The sequence below is a fragment of the Podarcis pityusensis genome (genome assembly GCF_964106645.2).
Source record: "Podarcis pityusensis genome assembly, chromosome: 14".
NCBI lineage: Eukaryota > Metazoa > Chordata > Lepidosauria > Squamata > Lacertidae > Podarcis > Podarcis pityusensis.
In genome coordinates this window covers 37371760-37394195 of record NC_138039.1, presented here as the reverse complement: position 1 = coordinate 37394195, position 22436 = coordinate 37371760, and the positions used below count along the sequence as shown (strand labels likewise).

At 44.0% G+C, this 22436-nt stretch overlaps 1 protein-coding gene across 4 annotated transcripts in view; it reads right to left on the bottom strand.

The window, feature by feature from the left end:
- The window catches only part of ARNT2 (aryl hydrocarbon receptor nuclear translocator 2), a 151156-nt gene that overhangs the window by 66986 nt on the left and 61734 nt on the right, over positions 1-22436 (bottom strand). For 3 of the 4 annotated variants that reach the window (XM_080980361.1, XM_080980363.1, XM_080980364.1), the window contains exons 6-8: positions 7583-7685; positions 4684-4749; positions 1926-2020 (exon numbers count right to left, since the gene is read on the bottom strand). In XM_080980361.1, coding sequence (XP_080836487.1) covers positions 1926-2020; positions 4684-4749; positions 7583-7685 — 264 coding nt within the window. The remainder of the gene's footprint in view (positions 1-1925; positions 2021-4683; positions 4750-7582; positions 7686-22436) is intronic. The other variant, XM_080980362.1, reaches the window with a different exon arrangement.

Sequence of the window (22436 nt, the reverse complement as noted above, 5' to 3'; positions counted from 1 at the left end):
TCATCAGCACTCCCCCCCCCCCCCAAATGCTGTTATCACAAGCTGCCTGTGAAGCTCCACTCAGTTCCAAAACTGGTTTGACATCAGAGATAAATGGCTGTTGTGTGTTGAAGAAACAAGGTCAAACTCGACAAGCGAGAAGCTGAAGAAACAGCAGCCTTGTGTTTATTTAATTCCTCTCCCTCCAGAATGGTCTCATTAAGGAGTGGTCAATGGGGTACCCCTCCAAAGGTTGTGGACTACAAGTCCCAACCAGCATACCTGACATTCAGAGATTCTGGGAAGTACAGCCCCAAGCATCTAAGACAGCAACCTGATGGCTACCCCTGAACTACTATAACTTAAGCCACACCTGCACCATACGTTTAAAACACTCCTATACGACAGAATCATGGGAACTGTAGTTTATTACAGGTACTGGGAACTGCAGCTCAGTGTGAGGAAGCACCTTTAACTACAGTTCCCAGGATTCTTTGGGGGCAGTGAACCCATGACTGTTACAGGGTTTTTTGCACGGTGTGAACTGCGACCATAGCTAGATCCCAAACTTCTGCATTTCCACACCAGTTCAGCATCAGAGGTGGCTGCTGGCTGCGGACAGAGGGCCAAGGCATGGCTGTGCAGCTGGACTGCTTCTTTCCTTTGCATGCATTACCATATCCCGTTGGAATGCCAGATTCTTCCAAAGAAAAACCCTACTGAGCCCATTCGAAAGCTTGAATGACGAGAGCTGACCTGCCCATAAGGATGGGTGAGCTGCAGGCTGCTTGCCCTGAAAATGAATCAGAGTCCTTCGTGGGGCCCAATCAAACATCAAACACCCTTTGGGTGTTCAATGTTTGATTGGGCCATTTGAGGGCCCCACCCATCAGCTCAATTCCTTCTCCACTCTGGTCACGTTTCACTGTCCAAACTGATTTCCCATTGCCACCTCCAGGCCCAATTCTTTCCCCATTCACTTGCCTGCCAACACATCCCTGCTCAAAGGATGTGTGTGTGTGTGTGTGTGTGTGTGTGTGGAACAGCTCAGATCCCAGCTTCCAAAGTACAACTCCCATCACCCCTTGCCATTGGCATTTTCGGGCAGTGATGATGGGAGCTGAAGTTCACCCCCCACCAGTCCCAAGAGGAAGGAGATGTTGCAATGTCAAGACATTGCAAGGATCTATGGTTTTGGAAGCAGCATGGGGGAAGGAGGCTACTTTCATCCCACAAGGAGATGCTGCACTGCTATTGCTTGCCTGGAGCCCCAGGTAAGCTTCTCCCACATTGGGAACCAAAACAAGGTGGTAGAGTGTATATATGGGAATAAGCAGAATTGGGGTGGGATACGCTCTTGAGTTGGGCTGTAACACCTGCCTAGATTCAACTTGCAGAAATAAATCAGGGACATTTGGCTATGGAAGCCCTCATACTTCTTGAGAACATCCCCTAGACTCAGGGGGTACCCAACCCTTTTGGGGGCTGAGGGGCACATCTGGAAATCTAATATACAGTTGTAAACACCAAGAAATTGCCATTTCACAGAAGGTGATGCTTAGAACCCTCTCCCTGAAACACCTATGGAAATCCAAAACAAATATAACGTGGACAAAAAAAAAAAGCAACACTACCCAGAAAAGTCAACCACCCCACCAAACAACATAAAAGCGCCTCATTATTGTGATTAGCATGGGCCCTTGATGGAAGCCAAAGTGGGATGTTATGGACTGGTTGGGTACAGAGGAATGGTGGGAGGAACCGGCTGGGCAACCCCCGGGGGAAGAAGGTTCAGAGCCCAGGGAGTGGTAATAGGATAATGATGAGTGGTCAGAGGGATAAGGCTGTCTGGGCATGGATGTGCTCCCATCCATTTCAGCAGAACATAAGGAGACACTCCCCAAACCAAAAACATTCATAGAGAAAGAATTAAATATGTGCCTTGCCTATTTTACCTGCCGGAGGCCAGGCTTTGATGTAACCAGTACAATGGACCACGGCATATTGGGCCTCTCCTTCTTTCACTGGGCCAAGGCCATTCCTAAATGGAAATAAACAACAATTTTATTCTATCATTAAGTTTGTGATTGACAGAGCTCAAAGGAAGCATTAAAAAACCCCCAAACAAACCCAAGAGGACTGTTGCTATTGCCACAGTAAGGCCAAACTGCATCCATCTTCAAATTACGTTATCCCTTCTGTATACCCCACCATTACGAACATCCAAATAATTTTTCACACTCCTCAACATTGCCTCAGTTTGGAATGGGAGGCTGAATTATGCCCCTCTCAATTTTGAGCCCAAAGTTCTCATTTAAAGACCTTTGCAGCAGCACTAGCACAATTCACACTGAACCATAGTTTGTGCTAACCATAATTGAGTACCCTGAACATGGCTTACAACTGCTTGTCTGCTTCCGTTCTCTCTCTAATCAGCACTTGCAGTGACATCTGGAAGTGGAGCAACAGCCTTAACTATAGTTTGTTAATTCAGGAATCAAGCCAAACCATGGTTTGCAAACTTATTTCAAGCCACCATTTTCAATTTGAATTTGTTGGCCAACTGCAAACTGTGGAATTATTATTATTATTATTATTATTATTATTATTATTATTATTAATTTCATTTCTATATCAGGCGTAATGCCAAACCTTAAAGCTTCCTTAACCATGGTTTGACATGATGGTTGAACTGAGCCACTAGTTTAATAACCAGTATACAATTAGAACAGACTCCCCAGAGCAGACAGTGGCATAGGATGGAGAAAGGGTGTTCATCGCCCTTCCTCCCAGTTCATTCACTGATTTCACTCAAAAGATGAACACCTGGATAGTGTATAAGATTAAGTCTTATCTACCTAAATAGGGATGTAACACACTGGCATTAAAAAAAAATTATTTCTAATTAAATGTACTTAAATATACTAATTAAAAGTGCAGGCAGAGCTGTGTAAATTAAAGGAACAGGCACACCCCACACCAGAAAGAATCATAGTCCTCACTAGAACGCAGAGTGAGAGCATGAGATCAGTTCTTTGCTCATTGTAATTCCACTCTTTTGCCAACTGTTAGCTCAATTGCTCTGCTAAAATTAAATCAGCACGTTGGCAAAGTTACTGAATTCTTTAGCTTCCTCATATCAAGCAATTAACACTCTTTTCCTCGCCGCGCAAATATGATCACTGGCCAGCGGTAACGGCCCATATGAGCTTGCCTTCTTCCTTATTGCGAATCACATCACTATGTAGCCTAATATTGGGGTGGATCCAAATGTTCACATTGCCACTTACTCCACATTCAGTGTGCTCTCATTGCTAGTTTTAGAAGCCACGTTCATACGACATTAGCCCCAATGCAAATCAACTCTTAAGTTCTTTGAGAAATACTGCTGTTTGATGTGGGGTTCTGCCCGCCCTTCAAACCAGCTTCAGTCTAAATAGAAAACTGGATGTGGATTAAGTGGCAATGTGCACACATGAGACACATGCGCAGAAGAGTGCAGAAGTGCAGGTGGCTGTTTGATGACTAGGAGTTCCACACGGGTTGCAGGGATAATAATAATAATAATAATAATAATAATAATAATAATTTATACCCAGCCCTCCTCAGCCAAGGCCGGGCTCAGGGCGGCTAACAACCAATAATAAAAACAAGTTGAATGAATACAACTTAAAAACAAGATTAAAATACAACATTAAAACATCTGGATAGAAGAACCAAAGCAGTAATGAACACCAGGGGAAGGCATCCCTGCCCCACCTCTGATCTGAACACCACCATGAATATGCGGCTTCAAATCAGGGTGGATAAAAATCAATGGTTTTTTTAAAAAAAATAATCAGATTTTTTTAAAATTTAAATTGGATTTTTAAAATAAAATGGTTTGGAGGAAAAATCTTTCTAAAGAGAGTTTTCTATTTAAGTTACATTATAGTCCAAAGGCTACTCATCAGGAAATAAGGATTTGTTTTAAGTTTTTCATGTGTGCTAAAACTCAGTCTAAGGTTGGTTTATTGTTGTTTTTAAATCGTTTAACCACATCAGTTAGCAAACATGGATACGTATGCTACAATGTTATTGTTTTAGTTCAATAAATTGTTCAAATTGTTATTAAGGGAATGATTATTTTTCTCCTTCCAATAAAGTACAGCAGAAAAGTTGTCCACATATCAACAGTTAACTTATTAAACCTCACAAAAATTTCATGATTATCTGTCAATGTAGTTCTAAGAGTATAACCAAATCAGTAATTTTCGATGCAACTGTAAAAACTACTCTGAAAACTTATTATTCCAAAAATGAAACCTTCATCTGGTTGTAAATATTAAGATTATACCAGCAAGAATGAGTCTCTCTGTTAAAAAAAATGATTTAAATCAAGTCTTACTGACTAGTGATTTAAATCATGATTTAAATCAAATCCACCGTGCTTCAAATGCAGGGGGTGGGAATGACCTCGCTGTGTCTTAAGCTGCAAACGTGAACATACTCTGAATCAACCTTAAGAGAAGGGGGCCCACTGAATTCAATGTGACTTAACTTGCACATGAATTCCCACTGATTCCAAGAGGACAACTCTAAGCGTGGCTAAGTCTGGATCTACCCAAATGTCTACTCTGAAAAGCAACAACTCTCGAGGGTCCCGAGAGGAGACCTAACGAAACGGCCAACCGGATGTCAAACCAGCGAAGGAAAGACACCTACCTGTATCTTTTTCGCATGGTGGTTATTCTGTTTAGAGGCAAGTGATCCAGTGGGGCATTTCCACACCTGCAAGCAAACCAGCACATCAATGAGTTGAGTAAAAACACTTGATTGCAGAGGGAAGGGGAGAGACAATATCATATTGGTCCGAATGTAAGCCGCACCCAAATATAAGCCACACCTTTAAAATTCAAGGGGAGGGGGGAGAAAAAAGGACAATACCCAAATATAAGCTGCTCCCTTAAAATTCTGCGGAATCCATTTTACCGTATGTCTGTTTCAGCAGCGATATCATAAAAGCCAATTTTTGTAAGGTCGCAAATCTAAGCCGCACTTTAACTTTTCATGGTTGGAATTTGGGGGGAAAGTGAGGCTTATATTCAGGCCAATACGGTATGTGCCATCAGGAATCTTTTGGGGTAGGCGATTTTTAGCAAACCTAATCAAATTGAGAACTGTAGCCTATTTTCCTTGGAACTGTCCCTTGACCTGTTTCCACCCAATACACTGACTGCCTTTCAGATGTTCTGAACTACAGCTTCAGGCCCATTGCACTATACATTTAAAGCAGTATTGTGCCACTTTAAATAGCCATGGCTTCACCAAACCACCCTGGGATCTGTAGGGATCCCTTCCAACTCTACAATTGAATGATTCTGGAAAGATACAAAATGGCTGCCAGCAGTTGTCATGGCAGGAAGAACCACCTCTCCCCATACAAACCAACCCAGATCCTGCACTTGCCATCCAAGTCCCTTCTCTATGTCCCCACTCCCTCAGATGTTTGGAGGGTGACAACACAAGAACATCATTACATGTCTTTAGGCACCAGGCAAAAACATTCCTCTTTACTCAAGCCTTCGGCCATAAAATAATCTATAGCCTGGAGGGGGGGGGTGGAGAGAGACTGTTGTTATTATTATTTCATTATGCTGCCTAGTATTTTGCTCTGTATGTTTTATATTATTACACTCCCTAAATTATGTTCTTAATGTTGTACACCACCCTGAGATCGTTAGATAAAGGGTGGTATAGAAATCTACGAAATACTAAATGATGATGATGATTATGATGATGATGTTCAGCACCTCAAGCTGAAAAAACAATGCATGAGATAGAATGAGTAAAAGAATCCCAAATATATTCTGAGGCCAAAGAATGGCTAAATCATAACCCACAGACCCATGGGCTGTTTAATTACTGCAAATGCAATTTGACCGAGACAATAAAACATTTAACAGGCAGTCACCTAAAATGTTTGAAAATTGCAAAATGAAGATGTTCTCCAGATTTGCTCATCTGCTAAAATTAGTTGGTGATTAATTCCTCTTGCCTTTCAACATGTTTTTAAATAATAACATTGGTTTGTTGTGAAACACAAACACAGTCCCCATTTCCATTCCGTTGTGGAATGTTTGGGCCCTAAAGTGCTGTTTTCAATAGTCACACATTAGGGTGACACAAAGGCTCACATTCCGGTGGTTGATTTGAATCATTTTTTTCCTCCTGAAGAAGTACAGGGGAAAATTAAGTTCTGGTAAACACGACTGTAGAAAGGATATGAGCTGTTGGTTCTTTTATTAATGGCAGAAAAATGCAAAATTCAGATTTATTGACGTGGTAATGAAAGCAGGCACCAGAGAGTTCACTTAACAGCACATGCTACTCATGGCTTGGCAAAAATCCACTTTGTAAAATGATGTGTTCGTTGCACATCGAAAGCAACGATCGGACCTCTTTTTCATGGCCTGCTGAACCACCAATATGGAGACTCATATTTGAACGGAAACTTATGAGCCAGGCCACTTGTCCATCTAACTCAGCACTGGCTGTGCTGTCTGGTAGCGGCTCTGCAAGGGAGGAGCAGGTAGTGGTGAGGGGTTGCTGCTGCAAGGTAGAGACAAGGTCGGGGCAGGGATAGTGCAGCAGTGGAGCCATCCAGAGTTTCCTCCAATGTCTCTGAATTTTCCTGACCTTGCCACGCCCTCTCACTAGTCCAGTTTGCAGCTTGGAGATGCTGGGAGCTGATCCTTTGACCTTTCACATGCCAAGCATGGAGACAGAATAGAACCCTTCCAGGTGACCACTCAAGAGGGAGAACGTTTGCCGATCAGAACGTCTATCACGGGGCCATAGACCCCTAACTTTATATTTCTCCTTTATTAGGCATAGCAAACCACACAATATCAAACAGACACTGTATACAAATTGTGCAAAATACAAGCTCAGCATAACAAGGTTTGTCCCAGTCAGATCTTTAACTTCAGAGAAAAGACCCCTAACTTTGCCAAGCATTCATGATCCCCATATTTTACTGCACAGGCTGAATTCAAGGGAAGATACCCATCAATGTATCTGGATGCTTTTCGGTGCCAAGGGTCTGCAGGAAAGTCTGTGGACTTTATCTGCTGTCCAATGAAACCCTATTAGAAGTTTATTTGGTTTTTTAGAGGAACAATTCATAGGAATCCTTGCTGGTCTAGGGAAACGCCTCTCCCCTCGCTTTCTACAATGGACATCCACGTGTTTATGGGAATCCCATAGGGGGGAAATTGGGGTGTTTGTTTTGCATGCAGAATCTTCCAAGTTCAGTCCCAGGGATCTCCAGTTAAAAACAGAGGTGGGGAACCCTTTTCAACCCAAGGGTTCCTTCTGGGTACCACACACAACTGGTGGGCATAGCAAGAGGCAAAAGCGGGCAGAACAACAAATCTAAATTTTACCATTGCTAATTGGCAACGCCACTCAATTTAACTCCACCAAATCCTTGCAGTATTTTCATCAAGTCTACCCAAATATTTTACAGCTAATCTCCACTGGAGGCTATTCCACCATATTGCTGCTTCGGGAGGCACACGAAAAGCATTGAAGCACTGCATGTTTGAACAGAAGGGTATACCTCATTCTGCATATGAACGACCGCCTTGATCCCATGCACATTCTCATTGAAGACTGCTGGCCCTCTTTCTTCACTGTCCCAGTCTTCAAATCCAAAATCCTCCCTAAGAAGATAGAAGAGGAAGGGAGAAGGAGAAGAATGAGTCACAACTCTACCATTTTCACTCACTCACCCACAATCCCTTTTTCTGTACCTGCTAATCTGCCACGGAGCCTATTTGTGTAGTAAAAGATTCTGGGGCATATATTTCCCATACATACTAGCAGGAGATAAAGGACTAAAATCAAAACAAGCGTGCATTTTGTAGAACTGTAATTAACCAACAAACATGACTTCAACAAGACCATTATTCAAACCTTAATAATAAAAAATGTATTTCAAATAAAGCAATATAACATTTTTTAATTTTACGATCAAGTCACATACTGGAAAACTTAGGAAAAACCCCTCCCTTTCTGCTCCCAATGCTAGACAGTTATGAAAGTCGTAATTGCATCCATGTGATATTCTGGCATGGGACACCTTAATGAAGCATGCTACCCGCAGTCATATTTTTGACAATTACATCTTCACTTGGGAATGCATTTAGAAGATGCCTCAAAAGGTTGCTGCACGAGCCAGATCTTGCCCTGAAGTATACCCGTGCAACCCTGTGACCTAGTTTAGAGGTGTGACTCAGAAGACTATTTATGACAAGGGAAAAGATGACAGTGATCTCAAACAATCTGCTTTTTGGTTGTTACATTTCTTCATCCAGAGACGCAAAGGGCCAGTTCTCTCCTTGCAGCTGATGAAGGCAAGAGTCATTCAAATCAAATTCCTCAGGAATCCCTGAGGTATGAAGGTTAAACAACTGATACATGTTTAGCTGAGTGTAGGATCCACTCTGACTACCCCTCCCCCAACCTCACAATTTTACAGCTATCATTCATATCCCCAAAGGAGATTGCTAGGTTCAAACGGGGAATACACTCAACGGCGCAATGTCCTGCTTTGGATAACATGTTATTTCTCAACATTTCATTGTCTCCTGCATAGAGACATCTGGGAAGATGGCTTCATCAACTTCCTCATTATGCAAGCAGGATGTCAAGACTGGACTGTGGGCAGCTTTTTGGTGTGAGCCAAGCAGTCCATACAAGCAGTCACTAAAAGCAAATTAGAACCAGAGGACAAGCCAGAAGTTAAGATCCAAAAGAAACCCCAAAATATAGGGTCAAACCATAGTTCAGAAAAACGTTCCTCAAGAAAAGGTCAACTGTCTCTTCTCCTTGACCATCAACTCTTAGACAACACATTCAGCCAGTCATGGATTAACATCCTAATCATTTTGGATTTCAGCCTCCCTCAACCTGCCTCACTCCCACTGCATACAGAAGAATGCAGGAAACCGCATCAGTCAAGTGAGCGCGTTCTGCCTGGACACGGAGGTCCAGCGCCAAGGGCCTTCTGGCAGTTCCCTCACTGCAAGAAGCCAAGTTACAGGGAACCAGGCAGAGGGCCTTCTCGGGAGTGGCGCCTGCCCTGTGGAACGCCCTCCCATCAGATGTCAAAGAGAAAAATAACTACCAAACTTTTAGAAGACATCTAAAGGCAGCCCTGTTTAGGGAAGCTTTGAATGTTTAATAGGTTATTGTATTTTAGTGTTTTGTTGGAAGCTGCCCAGAGTGGCTGGGAAAACCCAGCCAGATGGGTGGGGTATAAATATTATTATTATTATTATTATTATTATTATTATTATTATTATCATCATCTAAAAAAGTATGAGCTTCTCCCCAATTACTGAATCACATGTTGTACCACAATGCTCTCTCCTCCCCTACTAATTCCCCTCCCCACTCAATTCCATCTGTTTTCTCATCTCCCATTTTTAATTTCCAAGTCTTTTTCACTGGTGCATAGTGAACTGCAAATCAAGAACAAATAACAGCACAGCTGCGTTCCACATGAGAGACTGAGCACAGGGAGGCAGTAAACTTTGTTCTGATTACGATTCTGTCAAATGACCACAAAGCATTCATCTTTCTTGTGGGCTTCTATATCTGAAGCGCTACTTGCAACGGATGCAAATCCTAAGACCTCACATGAGGAGCATTGGTGCAAAATTTGCATTAAAATCTGGTCATAATGCATCAAGGAAATATCAGTAAGGAAACACTGCAAAATGTAAATACAGATTCATCTGATTTGATACCGTTACTTAAAGTGTGGAATTCGCTCAGGGGCAGGAATTGCCTTAAAGCTGGGGGGTGGGTGGAGATTCCCCTATTAATATGAAACTGTTGAAATCACAGTTCCTAAAACAATACACGAACCAAAGGACAGCTAACGTGAATTTTGCACTTCTCTGAAAGTTGTGGTGCTGTTCTAAAAACCAACTAACGTGGACAAAAATGCAGCATATGTTATTGGAAAGTGTGCATAAAAATACGCTATTAATGAAAAAAACATACTAAAAATGCATTAATTGGGGAAATTTGCTTGTAAAAATGTGCATATTATGCAAAATTGAATACAAAAATGTGTTCACCAGGAGAATGTTGCACTAAAATGTTGATGAATTTTCATGAGTGCTTGTTGTTTTTAAATTGCAAACCGATGTGTAAATGTAGAGTACAGTGGTACCCCTGGATGCGAACAGGATCCGTTCCGGAGCCCCATTCACATCCTGAGTAGAACGCAACCTGCATCTGTGTGTAGCGATTCGCCGCTTCTGCGCGTGCATGTGACGTCATTTTGAGCGTTCCGTTACTTCTGGGTCGCCGCAGAGTGTAACCTGAAAATGTTCAACCTGAAGCATATTTAACTCGAGGTATGACTGTACTGAACTTAAAGTTGGAAAAATAGAAATGGAAAGATGGAAACTGACAGATTCATCCGCACCTGCTTCGCCAACCTGGTGTCCATCCAGAAGTTTGGGACTACAACTCCTGCAAGCATCAGTCAGCATGGCTATGATGGCTGGGGGTGATGGGAATCATAGTCCAAAACATCTACAGGGCAGTTTGGTGAAGGTTGCCTTTACGGTGTTTCTCACGAAGGGCCTCCTATAGGTAAAGGACCCCTGGACGGTTAAGTCCAGTCAAAGGCAACTATGGGGGGCAGCACTCATCTCGCCTTCAGGCCGAGGGAGCCGGCATCTGTCCACAGACAGCTTTCCGGGTCATCTGGCCAGCAAGACTGAATCGCTTCTGGCGCAAGGGGACACCGTGACGGAAACCAGAGCCCACGGAAACACCGTTTACCTTCCTGCACTAGTGTGCTTTTGAACGGCTAGGTTGGCAGGAGCTGGGACAGAGCAATGGGAGCTCACCCCGTTGCGGCTATTCGAATCACCAACCTTCCAATCGGCAAGCCCAAGAGGCTCAGTGGTTTAGACCACAGCGCCACCTGCGTCCTTCCTAGCAGCTATGCTACAGTGTAAAAATAAAGACTCCTCTAAGGGTGAAGTCATTCTTACTCTGGTCCACTTCAAAAGTACAGAGAAATCTTGCCTTTACAAGCAGTTCAGACCTTTTGCTGAGTACTGTCTACCTGGAATGTCAGTGGCTCTCCAGGAGAGACAGGTCATTCCACGACCTGGTACCCAATCCACATAACTGGAGATGCCGGGGGGTTGGTAGGTAGAAGTACAGTGGTACCTTGGGTTAAGTACTTAATTCGTTCCGGAGGTCCGTTCTTAACCTGAAACTGTTCTTAACCTGAAGCACCACTTTAGCTAATGGGGCCTCCTGCTGCTGCTACGCCGCCGGAGCATGATTTCTGTTCTCAACCTGAAGCAAAGTTCTTAACCCGAGGTAATATTTCTGGGTTAGCGGAGTCTGTAAGCTGAAGCGTATGTGTCATACCTGAAGTGCATATAACCCGAGGTACCACTGTATTAGCCTTCTAAGTGATCAAATGAATTGTCCATCACTTATCAGGAAGTATGAGAAAACACAAATTTACCAGCCTACCGTACGGTCCACTCAAGTGAACAATGTAGCAGCAAGGAAGGGACATACAGAACCTGTCTTATCAGCTCCTGTGAGCAGGGATTTCCCCTCCCTCCAACGTTGTTCCGCTCACACAAACAGATAATTTGCACGAGTGGCTAAACATTTGGATCGGCAGTTAAATGCTTGTAGTCAACCAACAAATAGGTAAATCCAAACATGAGAAATTTGTATTTTAATTGACTCATGTCGGCTGGCAGCTTCGGCCACAACTATTTCCTAGGGCCTTAAACGTTTTCCCTGGATGGAAGGAGCACCGGGTCCATTTCCTGGTTTGGTACCTAGTCCGGCACGACAGCACTTGTTCCATCATCACAAGAGAGGCCCATAATCAACGCAGCAGCTGCACAGCCCAAATTATATTGCTCCTTGCATCATAGACAAACAGATGGCTAATAAAGAAAAATAAAATACTGTCTCAATTTAGGTCTAATTTATAACAGTGAAAATTGCTTTCGACAGCCCAGGACTGACATGCAGCCTGATATGAAATCAGCAATTAACCAGCTGTCCTCCCCGCACCCCCAAAGTGCCACTGTATGACAATAGCTGGCAAGGTGCAGGCAATATAGCCTGGACTCCGTGCCCCTAAAGTGCTTAACGTGGCCTATAATTGCTTTTTATAATTCCAAGAATCCAGTTGTGATTCTGAAGTGTCTAGCCCTCAGGGGGTTGGGGGGGTGGGCAGATAAAGCTGCTAAAAGGAAATTGCAGCCCAATAAACTATTTGTGCATTTGTATCAGTGGACTGCAGTATTCCTATCAATCCAGCACCATCCACAGGAGCATCTGCCCTCCGTGTAATAAATATAACGCTGCTGCTGTAATAATTTATATATCCATCTGGTGTTCAATGTATTTTACACCCATTACCTCAGTTACGACGACCCTGTGAGGCAGGTTAACGTTACCCTCATGCTGCAGATGGAACGAGGCCAAACTGGTAAAACAAAATGGAAGCCGCATGTTTTGCTCCCCAGTCTAATTTTGCAGAGTTTAGTCGCAGTGCCTGGTCTTTTCCTGTGTCCACTCCACATTGCTGGCTGCAACTGAAGAGCAGGAGGCAGGGGAGAAATAGATCCAGCCAATGGGCCAGATCCCTCAATCCCCCACTCTTCATGGCAGCCAACTCTGACAAGTGGCTGAAACCATTGGCCTGTCAATCACCTGACATCACAACCAAGTCAGGCAGTTAACACTTGTCAGCGTTCACAGAGGATTTCTGTAACGGCTGCTTAGTTGATGTGCAGTGACAGAAGCCTCCTTTTAAGGACTGCGCTTTGAAAAACACATTAATAAGATGCGGTTAATGTTGCATCACTTTATGATATTTAATATGGTCAGGCTGATAGCAATTAACACCTATGGATATCATACACAACTTACTGTATTTTTCTGTGTATAAGAAATTAAGTTGTTTAGCTTTTTTTGGAGGGTGGGGGAGGTCACTTCTGCCAATCGCTTACCCACCTGCCCGCCACTGCCGATCGCTTGCCACGGCCACTGCCAATCGCACACCTTGCCACAGCCGCCAATTGTCTGCTATCTCACTGCCACCAACAACCCACCCACCTACTTGCCGCAGCTGCCAATCGCCTGCCCGCCTTGCCACAGCTGCCAATCGCCTGCCCAATTGCCACAGCCAATCAGCAGCAGGCCTTGCCGCAGCCACCAATCACCCGCCCAATCGCCGCTGCCAATCTCCTGCTTGCTGCTGCCATTAATCGCACGTCTCCCCTCTGCATTCACTATCTGTGTATAAGACAACACCCAATTTTTGCCTAATATTTTTTAGCAAAAAGCCTCGTCTTATGCACGGAAAAATATGTTATGAATATGATTTTCTACGGTGATATGAATTACAGTTTGTTGTTCTTCCAGTGTCCCTGAGGAAAGTTTTGAATGAAACACATTGAGTAATTTACCATTTTATTAAAATTCCCTACATTTTCCAGCATCCCTTTGATACTTTTTCTCCCCTTTCCCCACCTTATTTCCCCCCCCCCTTAACAGCTAAGTTCAACCTGAGGGATATGGTGGCTCCTTGTTTATGGAATTCTCTTTGTAGGGATGCTTGTCTGGTGCCATTACTATCTGTAGGTGCCAGGCAAAAAATGGTCTTATTTACCCTAGTCTTTGGATCTTAATCTTCTCCTTATCATTTACTGTGGAGGAGCTGGACCTGATTTTTAAAAATATATTACTTGTGTATTTTAGGTTGTTTTACACTTATTTTTAATGTTCATTTTTGTAAGGTGCTCTGAGTTTCCTATTTTAAAAAGCAACTAATAAATGTAATAAATAATAATAATAATAATAATAATAATAATGGTTCTTTGCCTTACACAGCCTAGTGAATTCATGTATAGAACGAGACCTGAAGCCAGGGATTCCTAAATTGCAGGTCACCTGCCAAACGCTCTCCACTTGGCTCCTCAGAATAACCGAAGACCCTATATAAAAGAACACCCAATATATTCCAAAGTTCTTTTTATCGCTTTACAACACTTGAGATGGAGTCCATCCATCAAGAGCTGGGCTGCCCCCTTATAGTGGGGGATTCTTCCCAATCTGGCTCCAGCCCATCTTGACACAATAGAAGCACACGTTAAACACAGCCATGTTGAGGTTTATAGGCCGTTAATAAAATGCAGCCCAGGTTTTATTGCCTAGGTTTCCATTCTCTTCTACAACCCCCACTGGGCAGCTAAATCTAGCTCCTTTTCAAAGTCACCCTTCTCTCTAGGAGTCCTAGATTCTATGGCACTTCTTCCTAGTGCCCAAAGATAAAAGAAGAAAAAACAGGAGGGAATGTAGAGCACACCTACAACAAGCCAGCTTTCATCAGGTGCTCTAAAATAGCACATTGTAATTCCCTGCTTCCCAAGGGGAAAAAAAATATTGATTCCCAATTTGGGGGAAGGGCTGCACTTCAGTGGTAGAGCGCAGGCTTTGCATACACAAGTTCCCAGGTTTAATCCCCAGGTAGGGACGCGGGTGGCGCTGTGGGTTAAACCACAGAGCCTAGGACTTGCCGATCAGAAGGTCGGCAGTTCGAAGCCCCGCGACGGGGTGAGCTCCCGTTGTTTGGTCCCAGCTCCTGCCCGCCTAGCAGTTCGAAAGCATGTCAAAGTGCAAGTAGATAAATAGGTACTGCTCCAGCGGGAAGGTAAACGATGTTTCCATGCGCTGCTCTGGTTCGCCAGAAGCGGCTTAGTCATGCTGGCCACATGACCCAGAAGCTGTACGCCGGCTCCCTCGGCCAATAAAGCGAGATGAGCGCCACAACCCCAGTCGGCCACGACTGGACCTAAAGGTCAGGGGTCCCTTTACCTTTACCTAGGGCTGGGAAAGATCCTTGTGGAAGACTTTGGAGAGCTACTGCCAGTCAGTGTAGTGCGTTAGATGCCCCAATCTGACTTGGGATAGAGCAGCTTTCTGTGTGCATTGCAAGTAGTAGCACTGCTGAAAAACTGTGCATACCTCAAGCTTTAAAATAAAGATTCTGTATCAAAGCAATCCAAATTTTGCAAACTAAGAAACTGTGTAGTTTTATCACCTTTTCCAGATTCACCCCCATCCCCAAGATTTTAAGAAACTATTTTGCACGATGTGTTCTGCTTTGTTAGTAACACAAGCCTCTGCAGGACACATACTTCTTGTTCCCAGCCACTGCAGAACTTACTCACTCAGCCTTTACGAATTCTCACACACTTTCAAGCATGTCTTTGTGGTCACTAGGGATAGAAAAGTTCTTTTCAAAATAAAGAAAGTAGCAGGGGCAGTCTTTGGGTCTTTCAAATTTCATCTGTGCCCTGTACAAGGCCAAAATTCAGCACACACACCCCAACCTCCCACCTTCCATTCTGCTCAATTCACTACAGTATATACTTTTTGTTTTATAAATAAATAAAGCAAATAAGCTTGCAGGAAGCCTTTTGTTTCACAAACAGCCACTTCTTCCTTAAATTCTCCACCTTGCCACATGCAAGCCAGGGACACATAGAATCGTAGAGTTGGAAAGGACCGCAAGGATCACCTAGTCCAGTGGTGGCCAAACTTGGCCCTCCAGCTTTTTTGGGACTACAACTCCCATCAACCTTAGCTAACAGGACCAGTGGTCAGGGATGATGGGAATTGTAGTCCTAAAACAGCTGGAGGACTAAGTTTGGCCATCACTGATCTAGTCTAACCCCCTGCAATGCAGGGATCTTTTGTCTTACGTGAGGCTCAAACCCACAACCCTGCGGATTAAGAGTCTCATGCTCTACCAACGCGGCTACACCTGCTGTGATGGAACTGATAGCATAACACTTAATAATGTTTGGCTATTTCAATTCTGGTCAAGGGCCCAGACATACAGCAAAACCATGGTTTAGCTAGCCCTAGAGAGGATAGAGAAGGATTCCAGCAGGAGGCGGAGAACTGCCTTAACCATGGTTTGCCGGTCGCAGACATTAACACTTTGCCTCCATCACCACAAATAGCTTTTGGCAAACCACCCTCAAGCCATGGTTTCACAGCCTAGTTTTCAGCCAACCTTTAGCAACAGAGGAAAACCAACCAGGGTTATACAGGATTTCTGTAAAACAGTCCTTAATCTGTGTAGAAAAATCACCCCACCTTCTGCAGCAGAACTCAGTGTCCTAGTACCAAACTACAAAGAAAGAAAAGGAAGCTCAGTCTCCCATCAATTATCCTGACGCACCTCAACCCTTGCACCCTCCTGATCTTCTGCCCTCCAGCTTTCCCTTCAGTTGATATAAGAAGACTGACAAATTAGTTTGGTTTGGACAAGATAACAAAAGATGGCTTTGTACTCCAAGAAAAATACTCCACAGGCTGCTCTGAAAAGACAAACAGAAAACAGGAATGAAAGCTACCAGAAGAATCTTGGTAGGATCCAAAAACATCTTTCTCTTGGTGCAAGAAGAAAAGGTGGGGAAGTGGGAGAGGGGAACCCCCAAGACGGAGATGTAGCAAAACAAGAGGAAATGGTCAAAAACGGGAGCAAAATGTTCAGCAACAAACGTTATCTGATGTGGTTCCAATTAGAAGTGGACCTCTGGTTCAAAGGTTGGCTGGACCAAAGTACTAATTGACATCTGTGCTTCTAAGAAACATTCTAGTAACCTTCAAAAACACGTTGTGTTCTTAGTCCCTTGGACAATGTCTAGCAAGAGAGCAGGGCAGGAAAACAGGGAGCTTCCAAAGCAGAGGTGAAGAAACTTTTTTCGCCCGAGGGTCACATTCTCTTCTGGACCACCTTCCGGAGGATACATCCACTGGACAACCTAATCCAGAATCAGCCACATGGTATCCTCCAGATGTTGGAGGACTCCCATCAGTCTCACCCAGAATGGTTGAGGGATGATGGTTAGGGATGATGGAGGGCAACACATCTGGAGGTCACCACGTTGGCTATCCCTGACCTAATCTCATGGGGCTACTTTGGTGATAGTGGTGATGTAAGGTTAATTTGCATCCTACTTATTTATGACTGTATGCAAATCTGCATGTCTTGTCTCTAATTTGATAGTTTATAAGCTTCTCTACAATCATGAGCACCTCAAAAGATCATCCCAAAATGACTTTAGTTTTGAAGTAGATTAAAGCAGTTGCATGAGAAGAAAATGTAGACATTTACACTTGCCTAGAGAAAAACGGGGGGTGCCGTGGTCTAAACCACAGAGCCTAGGGCTTGCCGATCAGAAGGTCGGCGGTTCAAATCCCCGCGATGGGGTGAGCTCCCGTTGCTCGGTCCCTGCTCCTGCCCACCTAGCAGTTCGAAAGCACGTCAAAGTGCAAGTAGATAAATAGGGAATGTATTGTATCCTTTTTTGTAGCAAACAGAGAAGGTTGCAGTGTTTGTGTGGTTCTTGGCAGTTTGCATTTCTTAGTACAGAAAGTATTGCTCTGATGTGTAGAGCTCTTTCCTATTCTACTTAATTCAAGAGTGTTCTAGGTGGTTTCTTTCTACGTGAAAGAAACAGGCAGAAGGCTTCTAATGTTTAGGTTGTTCCTTCTGGGAAGCTGAGTACATCTGGTTTAAGCTGGTTCTGCTATCCTTTCTGTCAAGGTCATGCTGACTATAATAGGCCAGAAAGAGTCTGATTTCTCACTTTCTCTATCTCTTTGTTCTCGTGCTCAATTCTGTGTGCTATAGTGTTAAGGTTTAGTCTTACTATAAGTTCTTGTAAGTTTAGGTTACGTCTGCTGCAACTGGATTTCTTATGGACTGTGCCAATCCTGAATGTATTGGATTTGTGACCATTTATGCTCATTTGCCTTCAGTTCTCACAACACTTTCTTCCAGTTTGCAAATGGCCGGTAGCCCCTGCAGTGTAGTCTGACCCTTACACATAACTGTAACATGGGCAGGTGCGGAGAAGACACACCTGTCCACACAAACATCCAATGGGGAGCTGGAGGCTCCAACATTTGCTCCTCCAATATGAGAGCTGACACTATGGAACTTTATTTTACCTGCCCCAGATCAGCCCTGCCAATGGACCAAGTTTTCTGTATGAACCAAAACTTTCTCTGTGTCGTAGTCCTCTGTCCCTCCTTCTCAGTGCATCCAAAACAAGGCAAACGGTAGCCAACCACCATGGGACCCAACAATCCACCACCAAACCAATTCTCGGTGGAACTGTTTGGCCCTCCATGTGTTCTGGTGTTATTTGCAGTGACCTCATTGGATTGCAAAGGAAAGAATGAGGCTGGGTGTGTGTGTGAGAATGGACATTGTATAACTTTTACTGGCATGGTTTTCCCACTGCTCCAAGGAAGCATGGATCCTTATCAAGGGCAATAAAAGCAAAACGAAACATGACTGAAATGTAGCATAGTTCAGGGATATTTATAGCTTTTGCTGGCAGCCACTACAGCTGAACTGGAGCAAGGGAATTGTAAAGGAGCCTTTTATGTCAGGTTTTCCCCCACCTCTCCCTCAAGGATGCCCGTTCCAATGTTTTCTTCATCTTGCTCAGAAGGCTAAAGGGACTTTCCAAGTACATATGCCTTTTGACAAATGGACCAAGGTTGTGTCATTCCTCTAAGCACTTAGAGCGAGCAAGCATAATTCCTATGAAATTATGGAACAAACCATGGAACGTGATCCCACAGGAGGCAGTGATCAGAGGATTAGGCACATTCATGGAGGATAAAGCCATCAATGGCTGATAGCCATTGATGGCTATGTTCTGCCTCCATGGCCAGAGGCAGCAATGCTCCTGAATACCAGTTGCTGGAAACTGCAGGTGAAGAGAGTGCTTTTGTTCTTGAATCCTGCTGGCTAGTTTCCCATTGGGGCATGTGGTTGGCCACTGTGAGAACATGATGCTGGACTAGATGGGCCATTGGTCTGGTGCACCAGTCTCTTCTTACATTCTTAAATTAGAAGAACGCTATGGGTGCCTTGGGACGTGGGTAGCGCTGTGGGTTAAACCACAGAGCCTAGGGCTTGCCAATCAGAAGCTCGGCGGTTCAAATCCCCGCGACGGGGTGAGCTCCCGTTGCTCGGTCCCAGCTCCTGCCAACCTAGCAGTTTGAAAGCACGTCAAAGTGCAAGTAGATAAATACGTACCTCTCCGGCGGGAAGGTAAACGGCGCTTCCGTGCGCTGCTCTGGTTCGCCAGAAGCGGCTTAGTCATGCTGGCCACATGACCCGGAAGCTGTACGCCTGCTCCCTCGGCCAGTAAAGCGAGCTGAGCACCGCAACCCCAGAGAAGGCCACGACTGGACCTAATGGTCAGGGGTCCCTTTACCTTTACCTTATGGATGCCTTTGGGGTCTTGCAATAGATTTTTTTCAGAAAAATACCTTCCCCTATCTTGTGCATGTATCACACCCAAAAAGACACACGGTGCTGGAAAGAAGCTAAGCTCAGAATTCATATCCCGTGTTTAAATGCCGTTGCGTCTGGGAAGAGAGAATTGCATCAGGGCTCAATAATGTGATCTAAGCATCACAGATTTGGGACTTAATCTAGAATAGGCATGGGGAACTTTTGGCCCTCCAGATGTTGCTGAACTACAACTCTCATCATTTCTGGTCATTGGGCATGCCTGCTGGGGCTGATAGGAGTTGCAGGACCACAACATTTGGAGGACGAAAAGGTTCCTCACACTTGGCTTGGAACATAGTTGTTCCTACCTTCACGGTACCATTTCTCCATTATTTGTTAAATAGACCCCCTGTGAGTTTCAGAAGGCTCTAAGGTGTCTACTGTGTGCACAAAGGCCTTGTTCCATGAGAACCTCAATCAAAGCTTGAGGGGGGAAATGGGAAGCCCTCGGGTAATTTAATTATAGATGGACAAGTTTGAAGCTGAGCTCTAAGCAAAACTATAGGACCTTAAATAGGATAACGGTTAGGATACTGGATTCCTCAAGCTGACCTGTTTGTTGAGTATTTGGTCTGTTTTGCTTGCCCAAAGTTTACAGTGGTCAGATTATGCCCAGTCTTTCCTGATCATTTGTCCTGATTTATTTGCAGGGATCTTCTATGACAACAAGCATTCAACCCCCCTTGTTTGTGTTGTGTGTATGCTTCTTCCCATTAAGTCAATTGTTCACCCCACGCTTTTCAATACCATTCCCCATCACTTCTCCAACTGCAATAGGTCTATTTAGTTTTTGCTTTTGAAGTGGATTGGCTGTGCTAGGGTGACAGAGCGCTTTAATCCACCTTATTTGTGTGAACCCAAAGTTCTGGCTTGCACTGGAATCCCTCCTGCAAAAGCGTGACAGTCTGGAGGCACCCACTCTAAACACACATTCCTGCCTAGGCGGAACAAAATCTAGCAGCGCTGAGCTCCAAAACACTTTTCAGGCTGGAACAAGGGCAACTGGCCAGCGTATATGGAAACTGTTACTTTTTTATATATCTTTTTAATTATTAACTATGCCAGAAAGCTCATAGAGGCTCATAACTCTGCTGAAAAACAGGTATCATGTGCTGATGTGGTAGTGTTGGGACAGCACTGGCCATTTCTACATCCAAAAGGCAACAACAAAGCAAGCCAGGCAAAAAGCTCTAAACTCACCATTCTCATGAGTGTTTAAGCTATTGGTTCAAAAACCCTCTCTGGTTTTAGCAAGTAGGAATTTGGGTCAGGCTCCATAGAAGCACACAATACATTCACTGACATCCTAAGGAGAGCCCAACTGGAAGACGGCCCATCTAGCAGAGTAACTTTCTCCCAAAATTGGCTTATTGTGAAGGCAACAGACAGACCATAAAGGCAACAGCTCCCTCCCACAATGCTCTCTTTCCCTCCTTGAGCAACTGGCATTCAGAGGTATGTTTGTTTTGAACACAGAAGCTCTATTTCCATGAGGTGGTCAAATTATTTTTTATTTTGTTTATTTAATTTAAAAACACATACCCCACTTTTTACCATCTAGGTCTGAAAGTGGCGTAAAGTGATTCAAAAATATACAACATACAGAATTTCAAAACACAAATTAAACCTCAGAAATTTAATGTCTCAGAAATTTGAAGTAGAACACGAGAATTAAAACAAAACAAAACAAAACAGAAATGTAGTCACCTTGCAATAGTCTGGCCAGTTACAAGGCACCTTCCTATTCTATATACTAATGGCAATCTCATCTCTGGAATATGGATTCTGATGTAGCCAGAATCCCACCATACACAATTAGTAATCAGTGGGCTAATCACAAGGTTTGCACAAGTACAAAAGAAACTTTGAATAAGCAAAGCATAATGGAGGGAAGGAGGGAGGGACAATGAGGGCTGAGCATGCTCAGTGGCCACAAAACACTGTCTGTCTGTTGAGAGGAAATGGAGTTTCCTGGAAGAGCATATACAGCAGTACCTCGGTTTAAGAACAGCCTTATTTACGAACTATTCGGTTTACAAACTCTGCAAAACCAGAAGTAGTGTCACGGTTTGCGAACTTTTTCTCGGTCTAAGAATGGAAGTCAAATGGTGGAAGGGCACCGGTGGCAGGAGGCCTCATTAGGGAAAGTTTGCCTTGGTTTAAGAACAGTTTTGGTTTAAGAACAGACTTCCGGAATGGGTTAAGTTCGTAAACCGAGGTACCACTGTAGTTTGGTGTCAAACTTGGCAGGATACAGGGCTTACTTGAGTGTCCCTAAAATCAAACCAACCATCCTTCATTGCTATTGAACACAAAACAATTCCACCTTTGTGTACCTCAACATGAAGATTCTTCTAGCAATCTTCTATTCAGAAGGTTGCATGTATCAAGAAACTTCTAGTCCTGAACTTCCAAATAACGTTTGTTTTACAGATGAGAGTTGTTTGATTAAAAGTACACACATCCCCATACTACAGGAATATGTTTTAAAAGCACATGGGCACGTGCAAATACCAAGGATTTCCCCAGCTTTTAGATTGGCATGGGTCCTTCCTGTATGCAAAGTCTCTACTCTGTCTCTAAAGATGTAGTCCCCTTCCCTGCAGAAAAGGAAACTCACTGGGCACAGGCCTCTGAAGGATGTGTCATGTCCAAACCAGCCTTGCACATCAGGCAGCTGCTTGTATCTTTATGACCACCTGGGACTGAAAATGGGAAAGCTCCAGTATCGCAAGTTCCCTCCCTGCGACCATTGTTGCTGGAACTGGGAGTGATTCCGGAGCTGGTTTTTATCCGGTGGAGCTTTGATTTGGCGTTGACTTTCCTAGATATCGCTTTGCTTCAAAACGCCGTAATCATATTGGGAAGCGCCTCCAGAATAACCAAGACGTGTTTTGTTTTGATAAATGTGGTGCCCGTTGAGAATGGAAGACGATTGCCCAAATCAGGAGCTACCTTGGGAAATCTGCCACACTTTGCTACTTCAGCATCAATGTCTAAGCTGGTGAAG